The following is a 12719-nucleotide window of genomic DNA, read 5'->3' as shown; positions in this document are numbered from 1 at the left end:
CATGAAAAAACTACTCTTCATCCCAATTGCTCGTTCCAGATGTGCCCCCGGATACGATTTTTTAAATCTGCTTGGCCTTTGATAAACATACTTAGCCTGAGATTGCTGTAATCCTCACACATCTAGTTTATGATGCTTATTTTGCAGTCAGGCAACGTGAACTCTTCCTGAAACATCATGCCAAAGAATGTATGTCTCATCCACTCCATTCCTAGAATAGTGTGTCCTTCCAATCCCAATTGGAACTTTAACCTGCCAGTTCTTCTTCCAAGACCACACATGAGGTGCTGCCTCCCAAATTTAGAACAGATTTAGTGCTTTCTTTAGAGAGCAAGATAACATTTGAAAGCTTCAGCTTTTGTTTCATTCGCTTCCCAAAGCTGCTCTTAGAGTCATTATTGTACTCTAAGTCCTCAACTTACAACAATTTGTTTAGCGACTGTTCGAAGTTACAATGGTGTTGAAAAAGTGACTCACAACCATTTTTCACACTTATGACTGTTGCAGCACTCCCATGGTCACATGATCAAAATACGAACACTTGGCAGTTGATTCATGTTTATAACCGTTTCTGTGTCCATGGGGGTCATGTGATCACTTTTTACAACCTCCTGAGAAGCAAAAAGCCGCCTCTGGCTTCGGTGGGGAAGCTGGATTCACTTAACAACCTTGTTACTTGACAACTGCAGTGATTCACTTAGCAGCTGTGGCAAGAAAGGTCGTAAAATGGGGCAAAACTCACATAACAAATGTCTTGCTGAACAGTAGAAATTGTGGGTTTAATTTTGATCATAAGTTGTTGAGGACTACCTGAATACCAGTTTCTTTTAAAGTGGTTATTTGAATTCGTAAGATTACTTTTTATGGAAAAAATATTTATTTAAAAGTTTGATGCAACTAAATGAGTACCACACAAATATAATAAAAATAATTATCAACTTTTTATCCTTTTTTGTGAGCACTTTATTGCTTCAGTGGATAACTAATGTCAGGCACTAGATTTGAGAACTAATGCTGCAGTATATTACTTAATTTACTCTCTGTTTATAGTTTGCACCAGTGATTGCCGAATAAAGAAATGTTTTACTTGATAGATTTGAAATCACTTCCGTATCTGTCCTCCTCTTGCCCATTTTTTTTAAAAAACTTGGAGCCTGGCTTCACTATCTTTTCTTTTAAGGGCTAATGGAGGGGGTGGGGTTGTTCACCTATGGAAAGTTATGCTTTCTACTAACCCGAGAAAAATTAAGGAAAGGACAGAACATCCCATTTCAGGGAGGCAGACAGTAAGCAAAAACTGCAAGTAATGGTAGAAAAATTCTCTTTGGGGAGCTGACATTCTTCCCTTCAGAAGTATGAAAAATTCCAGCATGTTCAAGGCTTATATTTAGAAGCAGATATTTAAAATCAGACTCGGAAGAAACATGTTTTTACTTTGTTTAAATCTTGTTTCTAGATAGCTTTTATAGTAATCTAATTAGGATAGAAATGAAAAATGCCAGAAGTAGAATATACCTCAGCATTAAGAATATACAGACAAGTTTGCCTTTATCATTTAAATTAAGTTGTGAAGGCATTCTCCATAAGGCAGTTACTGTTAAAGCAGCAATTTGCTAGAAACTAGTTTTAGTTTTTGAAAATGAGTTACTAAATATTCTATTACATGTACAATTTGCTGGTTTCAAAACAACTTGTGAATGGGGAGAGGAGATAGCAAAAAAAAAAAAAAACCAAGAACCCATTGAAATACAAGTTAAATTGGAATGACTTTGCAAATGGAATATTCTCGTTTGGACCCTTATCAAGCATGCTAAATAGAATTCCAGAAAATATCTGATATTATTATCCCGTTTGAAATGAAATGTTCCTTTTGCAATACAAAATGTGTTGGGGTTAATCCTTTTCTTTTTTTAAAAACAACAACGATGATTTCTATTGTAATCTATCTGGAAGCCAGAAAATAAATTCTACAAGTGCCCTAACAGGAATCACTTTGGACTGAGTTGCTTCAGTCGTATTTTTATGTTTTAAATGTTCAGTCAATGGAAACCATTTTTAGACAGCTGTATGCAAAGGGCAGGCCCTTAATTGCTACTAGATAGAGTGCAAAACAGCAATGGCAATGAAGAGACAAAAGATTGCAGAACAAGGGAAATAGCAAAGGGATTAGGACTCTTACGGCTCATAGTTTCACCACTTCAAATCTTGTTTATAGGAAGTGAGCAAGGACACATTTTAGTGCCAGTTTTATTCCCCTCCAGCAAACCTTGGCAGTGGTAAAGTTATACTTAATTGAAGGATCCATCTAAATTTGCCCTAAAGTTGGAAAGTTTGCTAAAGCTATCCAAAGGAAATGGGGACTGCAATTTGTCAAAGAATACACATTCTTTTCATAGAAGATACGCATTGATACCTGGAACCATGTCAAGGAACTTGTGCAAAGTCTTTGTGACGGCTTTCTTTAAATATGCAAACATTTCCATGTATTGCATTTACTTAACTTTTTTGGTCATGCTTCCTTTGGTTAATTATAGAGCTGGATTTTGGCCTTTTTCCTTTCTGAAGAGATGCGAATCCATTGGCAAATTACAGATTTCCTTTTCGTTCCGCTGAAAGCAGCACTCTGTTCTAGTTTACCATGGGTACTCCAGGAACAACTTATCTCTTAGGTACTAGAACCCATAAAAAGGGGGATTCTAAAATTTAGCAAGGATGATGTGCGATAGAGATAATTGATCTTGATAAGCACCTATTTATTATTATTATAAAATAATATTTAGATTACTTACTATTCTTTATTTCTTTATAAAAATATGAAGAAAACATTGAAATCATATAAAATATAATTTTAATACCATTTTTAATGGAAGGAGGAGTCCATAAAGACAAAAGTACCATGGGACCACAAAAGTCATTATTTAGCCTGATAGGTGCCACATCATCTTTGTCATAGGCATTCCCAATTTGTCCTTAAGGTGAAGTTCCATTCTTAAGTATACTCAGATATATAATAGGCCATGCCAGAAAGAATTGTATAACTACATGTATGAAAGTTACTACTGGAGTAAGTAAACTATTATTATTATTATCATTTCCCAATTTGGAATGAGTGAGGAATGAACGTGAAAGATCTGCATTAGATAGCAATTTTTTAGAAGTATCACTTAAAAATTCAATTCCCTGACATCCCACTCTTCCAATTGTGGGTATATTGTCCCATGATTGGTATTGCAATTCAGATTCTTTTTTTATGTTTTGCAGATCTTTTCTTTTCTGTTTTGCTGGGTTTATGTTGTCTCACATATTTTATCCCAAATAGCCTTCCCAATTCCGATGACAATCTATTTCCTACATGTGCACTTACATTTTTGAAATACGATTTTATAATGCTCTTTACAGACTCTTATAATTAACATTTTTGAAGCTGCATTTTTTACTAGCAGTCACTGATATCAAAGGATTCGATGTTCTTTGCTAGGGATTTGAACTTGATATTCTTTATTTGAGTTTAAATTCATAAACATTTCAGTATGCCAATAATATATGTTTGGGTCAGAGTCTGTGTACCTCATGATGTTTGTATGATTTTAACAAGTTACTGAAAACCTAATAAATGTGGGTTAGCAGTGGCACACCCCAAAACTGAAAAATAACCTTTGATTATGAACACATAATACTCACTAATGATAAGTAACTATTTTTTTTGAAGTTCTTGCTTGCACACATGAAACTAAGCTCTTTCCTATGTTGGTTTTTAAACTGGGGTTTCTGCTGTGCAAACCAAGCAAAATCTCAGCAAACATTGTCTTATTCTGCTCTAGATATGATCAGTCAAAGGTCCAAAGGAGGCAAAAACAGCGGATGTGCTCAACTTGGCACAGGAAGGGGCACTCTGCGTCTACGGGCCAAGGGACCAGCCACCGTGGAAGAACAGGTGTGTATTCCAAGATGCCAACTACTTTGGTCAGAAAGATCAGTAGCTCTGTTGAGAAAATGGAGGAGCCCTTTCTTCCAGCCAAGGATAAGACTGCTACAAAGCTCTGTTGAAAAGGATGCCCTGCATCACTTATGCTGCCTCATCTTTCTATCCCTCACCTTCCTTCGTCATTCTGTGTGGTAAAAAAAAAAAAAAGTGGTGAATCAGCAGTAAGCAATTCTAAAGATTGGCTGCTCTACCAACCTTACATTTTACAGATCTTAGATCAGAACTCCTTACATATTGTTTCTCTTAATTTATTTTTCCTCTCTCTATCAAGGTCTTTTGCTGCATTGTAACCACCATCAGTTATGTCTTACTGGGTAGAGCAATGTGGATTGTTTAGCAGAAGGGGAATATTGTTACTATTTTGGCAAGTGTGCTTTTTCCCCCCCACAGCCCTCTGCATTTGAGGAAAAGGCCATTGAGAAGGTTGATGATCTTCTGGAGAGCTACATGGGTATCCGTGACACTGAGCTAGGTAAGCTTTTTTAAAAATCTGGATGCTAAATTGCTAAGAGATGGCAGGCAGTGAGTTGTGGCTGATCCTACCTGCTTTTACTCCTGTGCTTAGGAATAGAAATAAATATGAGGGTTTCCTTGTGTTCTTCCTTAGATTTATGTTTAGTTCTATAAACTGTGCGCTATAAAAAATGTTTGGGGATAAAATTTATTTTTATTTCTGATTTTTTTTTCTTCCTCTGCAGCTGCTACCATGGTGGAGTTGGGCAAGGACAAGCAAAATCCTGATGAATTTGCAGAAGCATTGGATGAGCAGCTGGGTGATTTTGCCTTCCCAGATGAGTTTGTCTTTGATGTCTGGGGAAGCATTGGAGATGCCAAGGTTGGGCGCTACTAGGATGGTAAACATACTAGACCCCCCCTCCCACAGAAACTATGAACAGACGAGTGGTGATTCTGGAACACTACAGCGCCCTTCCCTTTGATGCTGGGCCCACTGATTGGAAGGCATCCTAGAGCAATAAGTAATCTGCATTATCGACTGGAGTGTAATGTGAACTGGGGGCAGAATTTCTGCTGCTTGCTTCTGGCCCCCTCTTGATGGAAATTCCCTCAGCCCTGGGTACAACCAAGCCATTCAGTTTGCTCTGTGTTCTAGTCTGAGCTAGGTGCTACCAGTTGCTTCATACAGTTTGCTATTTCTTAGAGAGGTATGGCTGCTGCATGTTGGATTTCCAAGCTTATTCTGGTTTGGAAGCAAGCATAACTGATATAGCCATTCAGATTTAGATGGATGACGAGCTGTTTTTGTTTTGAGAATCGGATATCCTCCATGGGAGCTGAATGAAAGGAGGGATGGACGGAGTTGGCTTTTTCAGCTCTAATAAAAGTGGAGGAGAGATCCTAGCTTCTAGCTCTGCATATTTGCTCTGAGCAGGTTGGTGCCTGAGGAGACACACGCTTCCTAGTTCTTCTGAAAGCTTGGTCACCTTTCCCCAATTCACCTGTCATTTGTGTTGGTACGAGGCACATAAAAAAACAGCCCCTCCCATTTGGGAACATCTCACTTGGTCTTGTCCCCTTCATCCTGGCAACTTACTTAGACATTAGCTAGAAGATGCAACAGTGATGCTTCTGCTCAAGGTTAGCACAAACTAGGTTAATAACTAATCTGTTGTTCCATCCAATTACCGACATGCATTAGATGTGTACGAGTGGCAATCAGTTGTTAAAAGAGATTCCAACTATGAAACATAACTGCTGATTTCTGCTAGGCATCAGTTGCTGAACTTGGATCTGTTTTTAAACAATGACCTCAAATATTGTGGCTGGAAAATAATTCACACACAGTCAATTTGCTACAAAGAGCACATATAGCATACATCTATTCCCCCAAATACTGGTCCTTACGGATGGGTCTGGCACATTCTGTTGTTTGAATGTTACTCTCTCATGCAGGTTTCAGCCTCACCCACCCTGCCCTTTTTAGCTCTATGTTTAGGCTTTTAATCCCTGCCAACTCATGATATGTGGATAGTACAAAGGCTATTGTGCGTGTTCTCTCTTTCAGGGGATGGAACTATATTGAATCATTAATTCAGTCTCATTTTCTCCTCCACCGCACCAATTCTAGAACATTCCTTTTCTAAGCTGGCTATAGCAAACTTCTCTTTTCAAAGTAAGGGGGTTTTTTCCCAAAATTTGGGGATTTTTTCCAGGAGGAAGGGCAGCAGCAGAAGTCCCTTGTTGTCTAGGTATGGGCATACCCTTAATGTCTGTCTGAACTAATTTTGTCCTGCTGACCTACCTCCTAGGGTTGGCCCAGTTCATTTCTTGTTATTTATATTCTTTCACCCATGTGTTCATTCTCAAATTCTGGGCCTCTCCCCTGTGCCACAATCCATTACTGTAATTATCCAGTAGTTAATAACATCATCTTCATATATACCTTACGGCCTCAGCCCACTTACTGTATCTCTAAAACACTAATTCCAGGTAAGATATGGAGCTTGCAGGCTTCTGGATCATACCTCAAGCGCAGAGCGTGTGAGGCTTCTGCTAAGCCTCGCTGTTTCTTGTGTCCTGGCACTGGAAACCTCTTAGGGAAAACAGGCACTATGTCCTCCTTGGGCCTATTTTTGTATTCTGCAAGTAAATTGTCTTTAAGATAAAATATATCAATACTATTAAACTGTGTGCATGGTGGTGTGTTTAGAACAGTTAAGTACAATTAATGAACCGGTAAGAATGGAAAGAAAGCACTGAACCTGTGGAAGGGGTTGGAGGATCTTTCTTACGTATTGGGAAAAGAAATGTATCCAGAGCAATACAGAAGAAACCGGCTGCAGCCTACGGAATTTTGTCTTATTTTATTTTAGCTTTTTTTTTTTTTAACACTCTTCCTTTGAGAAAGTTTACTCCCCATTATTTTTATCAAGCTTTGGAAATTCTCCTCTAGACCTGTGCCCTGTCACAGCTGCAGTTTGAAAAGGATGTGCATGGGATGGCAGCAGTCGCCTGTCTCTTGAGTTGGCATATATCCTGCTCATGTGGACCAGTCTGTAGATCACTGAAAAGGATTCTTCTACAGGTGAAGCTGGACCAGAGGATCTATTGCATGGAGCCAACAGTTGCCTTTTAATCGACTTTCCGGGATTCTGCAGTGGCTGCTAAACTGGATGACTAGGCCTATGCAATGGACTTGGGGGTGTTTAAAAGCTATTTTTTCACATCCTTCCATCCTAATTCTACATAATATAAGTCAAACATTAAAGTTATTGAAGATGTGCTGAAGAATCTTTTAAAGATCTTATCTTTTAGAATGTTGTTTGTCTTTAAATAGACAGTCTAAAAGCACTCATTTCCAAAACTGCTTTACAAAGATCAATAGCATCATGTTCTTTGACCGCAGGCTTTGTTGTATAAATCATGAAATGTATGTAAAAGGATAGACAAGAGCAGGTCCTGGCTCTCCAGCGTCTACCAACTTGAAGGAGACTGGTGAAAATGATGAGAATGGCCCAAATCAACTAAAAAAACACATGCATGCACATGCCCACCCCCCAACCAATCTAAAGGAAAGAATAATACTGCTTCTCCATCTTTTCTGCATCTTTTTAAGGTGGCTTCTGTTAGAGGCCATTCTTACTTCCCAGCTTTTCTACTATAGCTAATCACTGCCCCATAGAGGCTACAGAGCAGATGGATGTTAGGCTTTGTCTTGAATGCTTCTGCCAGCATTTGATTGGGACTATCAGCTATATCTTTGAGAAGCCCAGAGCAGGAATAAACATTCTGTGTTGCTAATTAAGTTTGGGCTGGGAAATGGGACACTTCCCCCCATGGGAGATAAAGAACAAACAGTGAGGTAAGACAAGTCTGTTTGTTCATTTGTTTCAGGATGCACAAGATGAGATGGAATTCAGGTCTAATCTGGGATTTATTAGGCTCATGTGCTGGATGAAATATTTTTCCATCTGTCAAGAGGTTAACGCAATAGAGAAAGGCTGGGAACATCATCTCTGAAAGCATTGGGGGGGGGCATCTTTCCCCTTTCATTTAAAGTCACTAGCCTCAAAAAAGTGTTCCAAGATTATACTAAAGCATTTGGGATGGTGTTTACCAAACTTGTCTGAAACATCCTGATTTTGCTTTGTTTGCCATTTACTTGGATCCATTTAAATTTGTGTATAGAGACCAAATTTAAAGACTACTGGAAAGTGGTGGGACTGCCAACTGTTAGAAGTTGTGTTAAAATCAACCTACTCTCTTCACTCCAACACCGAAACTTCCTTGCTTAGGTGCATGGCTGTAAAAGTCTTGCTCCAGCTAAGCAGCTCACTCTTGAGATGGACGTAATCCTCATGAACTTGTCACACTTCACAGCTTTCTCTTGCTGGATACTTAGCCAGATGATATGTGGGTACCAGTTGTTCCAATGGATTTCACAGAAATTAAAACCATCCATCCATTTGCCCAGAACGGACAAGTGCTTTGGGGGCAGCTTTAAGTCTAAAGCAACTATTGAACAGCCTCTTCAGAGGAATTAGATTACAGTACAATTCCTATTACCTTCAGTATGCCGGATGTTAATTATAAAATTGATAGTGGAAAGGCTGAGTCTAATGGTGTGAGATTCTTTAATGACCACAATCTTTTCAAGAAGTCTCTTATATGAAAAAAGTCTAGTGGTACCTTAAAATGTTATTGATGATCATGAACAGTAAATCTTTTTGGGCCCTAGCTCACTTCCCATTGTTAATTTCACCATTCCCTCTTGTCCCAAACAGTTCTACGAATATCATTTGTCACAGACTCTATGCATCTATGATGTGAAGTAGATAGCCTGATGGTTTAGACAATGATAGGAACATTAATTTTAAATTGCCAGAAAACTGTTGGAAAAGTGTCTTAAGACTAGATGAGTATATGAGAAAAGACTCTGGCATTCTAGTTCCATCTGTGACTACAAGAGGAAGTTCTAAATCACAGAGGCAACTCATTCTTTTCATGAAGCTGGGCTAGGGCGCACAAAGCAAATTCCAGTTAGTCTCATGACTCGGAGCCGTTTTAAAAATTGGTAGCCTATAATACTTTTACATGATAATTCTGCAGTTAATCTTCCTTTGTAAAAGGTAGCATCAGAGGCAACAACGTTTACTTGTCCTCAGAATATTCTTTCCACAATAGTGCAGGAGGTAAGGCTCAGTGGGAATCTGGAACAGATCAATGATAGGTTACCACTTGCAAACCCCATTCCTCAGGACTGAAGGCAAGGAATCACTGCCACTTATCATTGAGCATTGGGTGGAAAATATTTCCTTGCAGGCAACCACCAGCTTGGAAGAGATTGGTAAATCCTACATGATAATTGAGTCATTGTGCACATTCCTAGTGGTTTTTTTTTTAAGTCTCTCATATAGATAACCTCTAAATGCTAGACAAACACATAACTCAGCTGACACAGAATCAATTCCAGATGTGCACAGCAGTTGCCTGACTTTTAGTTTCCCAGCTGGAACTGGCAAGCAACCTGCTCACATTTACTGCCTGCTCCATTGGCTTATCGTTTCCATTCCCCAAATCTGCCTCCATTCTTATTTTTCAACAGCCTGTTGAAATTTGAACACGGGCCACTCTGTTCCCTTGCAGATAAATGCAGTCGATAGATTTCATGATTCAGATAGATTTCATGACTTGATTATCATGAAAATTGCTTAGGGTCTCCTGCTTGAGCAGAGGGTTGGACTAGAAGACCTCCAAGGTCCCCTCCAAATCTGCTATTCTGTGAAAATAAACAACACCATTGTCAGTCGAAATCCTTACAAGTTATGCATAAGAAAGCTGGTTCTAAGAACTGATATTTGATTCTTCTCCCTGAACTTTTCTTTCTTAAAATTCTAATATTTTGAAAAGAATTAAGAGCAGTTAACATTTGCAAAATCAGCAGAGGTACCATTTTTTCTGTCACAAAACAGTGCCTTGTGATAGCCAGCCTATCATGCAACCGAAAGACGGGCATAGCTCATCTGCTCCACTCCCTGCTTTAAAAGTACGTTTCATTGACCTGTCTTCATATTACAGGATTTAGGGTTTCTGATGAGATTGGTCACCATCAAAAATTCCAGGAGAACTTCAATCATCGATATCTTCAGCTTGTTAAAACTTTCAGGGAATGGTTGTGTACACCCCTAACAATATCTGTTCAGAGAAAATGTTGCTTTTTAAATTTTTGTTTTTATTTATAGAAATAAGTAGGCGAACATTCCTAATATTCGTTCTCCTGTTTTCCTTATAACAACTACTCTGTAAGGTGAGTTGAGCTAAGAGAGTGCCTGGCCCAAAGTCACCCTGCTGGCTTTTATGACTAGAACTCACAGTCTCCTGGTTTCTAGCCTGGTGCCTTAACTACTAGACTAAACTAGCTCTTCTTTTTGACTCCTTCCTTGATCATATACCAAATCTCCATTTGCATCTAGGAGGACTATCAGCCATTCTTGCCACAAGTAAAACAGAAGTTACGGTAGGTTGAACAGTTGCGTATGTTGTGTTAACTAACACAGATATGGCCACCAGATGGGGCCACTGGACACATTTCAAGAGTAAGGTAGTAAGCCAAACACGATCGAGATCTGCCACATGGTATATCACTTGAATAGTAAGCCTGCTTGCACAAGTCCTAAAGGAACTGCCTTCCCCTGAGGCAATCTCTTATTCAACACTAACACTAAATTAAATTCTTGTAGCTCCAGTGCAGCCTGTTTATTCTGTATTTGACAAATACAGATCTTGGAGCAGACTTTGAACCAGACTCCAACTACTAAACAATCAAAGAATTCAATGTGAAATTGTATATTTCTTTATCTTACAATCTTTTAAGAGGTATGCGGAACTGACTACACATTGGGTAATTTAGTAACATGCTATTGGGTCAGTTTTTCAGTTCTGTTAAGGACGCAGGTATCCTTAAGGAAGTAATTTCTTACCCTGTTCTCCATCTAGTTGTACACAACTCCCAATCTACATGCAGCTACCCCCAACCTTAAATAGACTTTCCAAAATGGGACACCAAAGTGGTTGAAGCTTGGATGAACTATTTTTCCTTCAATGCATAAACACTTTCCTTGTAAGTTTACAACTTACTACAAAAAGTTTACAGCTTTCTCCAAAATCTCCCTAGACAGAAACTTATTTTGTCAACAAAGCCAATTTTTCAAGGCCTCGTGCTTACACGCACTCATAGAGAGGGAGGGGGGCAGCCTAGTTTCTAGGCTGTTTTCTCAGCCTTGGCTAGAAGGATTCTTGGGGACTCTGGCTGAATTGAAATAAAGTTTGCTAGGTCCCAAAGTCATCCATTTCCATGGTTATTGCAAGAACAGCCAATCTGAACAAGAACAAAGCAAATCATTGAATACTGAAAAAATATTGCTTACAAATACCATACTTAGTCCAAAGGTTCCTCAACCCAGTGAAATACAGTCCCATTCACGACTGGTTTCTTACACAATAAATAGTTTAATCCAGAGGTGGTATTCAGTAGGTTCTGATCAGTTCTGGAGAACCAGTAGTGGAAATTTTGAGTAGTTCAGAGAACCGGCAAATGCCCCCATCTATTTTCTGCCTCCTGAGTCTCAGCTGATCAGGAGGAAATGGGGATTTTGCAGTAACCTTCCCCTGGAGTGGGGAAAGAATGGGGATTTTACAGTATCCTTCCCCTGCCACACCCACCAAGCCACACCCACAGAACCAGTAGTAAAAAAATTTGAATCCCACCACTGATTTAATTTGAACAGCAATTGGGAACTCTATCCCATTGCAGCTTCAGGACATTGTTTTGTGTGAGGACCAAGGCAACAAATTATCAATTTAAAATATATATATATATCCTACCCTTTTACTAATTTTCTATGCATATACATCTATTCATATACTTTATAAAAGGGAATAAAGTCTCATTCTCAGATAGCCCCTCACTTTTGTCTTTTCTATTGTTCAAGGCATCCTGCTTACAAAATCATGACCTTTCATTAGTAAATAGATATGTACCCCCAACATCCTTTGAAGGGTGATTTGCTAACTTTTGAGAGCTCTATTATATCCGAGATTGCAAATTGCAGTAGTTTGAACACCATGAAATGCAACACAGCTTTTATGTACATATTCTATAGTAATGTAATGCTTTATCGTTATATTCTGGCACTTAAGTATGGCAGAAGAACAATGTTCCCTCTAATTTTTTTCAGTGTGTGCGGAAAAGTATAGTGTTTGAGCGGCACATTTTCATGCCTGAGCACCTGAATTTTTTTCACTGATGTTTCACCGAGCAATTGATTTATAGGATCTGAATTGGAATGGACAAAAATAGTTTTGTGAGTGTGTGTGTGTGTGTGTTTGAGTGAGCGAGGCATCCAGTAAGGGAACTGCGCCTATTTAGAAAAGAAGGTAAAATATTGCAAACATGATCAGACGAAGACAAGGATGGGGACAGGTTGGGCGGTAGAGAGAAAGTGATAAAAGAGTGGGAGAGCGGAAGAGAAGAAGAAAAAAGGGAAGAGAGACAGAGACAGAGAAGGAGAGAGAAAGTGACAGAAGAGTGGGAAAGGAGAAAGAGAGACAAAGAGGATGAGAGAGACAGAAAGAGACAAAGGAGAGAGAAGGGGGGAGAGAGAAAGTGACAGAAGAATGGAAAAGAAAGACAGAGAAGAGAGACAAAGAGAAAGAGAGAGGGAAGAGGAAAGAGTAAGAGAGAACATCTCATTTCAACCCTGAGGTGCAAATATTC

At 39.0% G+C, this 12719-nt stretch overlaps 1 protein-coding gene across 2 annotated transcripts in view; it reads left to right on the top strand.

Annotated features, from left to right (window-relative positions):
- GIPC1 (GIPC PDZ domain containing family member 1) overlaps window positions 1-10724 on the top strand; it is a 32636-nt gene extending 21912 nt beyond the window's left edge. For both annotated transcript variants that reach the window (XM_014069066.2, XM_087709738.1), the window contains exons 5-7: window positions 3822-3934; window positions 4376-4457; window positions 4684-10724. In XM_014069066.2, the coding sequence (XP_013924541.1) occupies window positions 3822-3934; window positions 4376-4457; window positions 4684-4835 (347 nt within the window). In that variant the 3' untranslated portion in view covers window positions 4836-10724. The remainder of the gene's footprint in view (window positions 1-3821; window positions 3935-4375; window positions 4458-4683) is intronic.
- Window positions 10725-12719: the final 1995 nt, after the last annotated feature.

This window comes from Thamnophis sirtalis, unplaced genomic scaffold (assembly GCF_051295495.1).
Source record: "Thamnophis sirtalis isolate CommonGarterSnake01/CBP01778 unplaced genomic scaffold, rThaSir2_p1.2 scaffold_3, whole genome shotgun sequence".
NCBI classification, from domain to species: domain Eukaryota; kingdom Metazoa; phylum Chordata; class Lepidosauria; order Squamata; family Natricidae; genus Thamnophis; species Thamnophis sirtalis.
The sequence above is the reverse complement of the archived record's forward strand: the minus strand, read 5'-3'. Positions and strand labels throughout refer to the sequence as shown.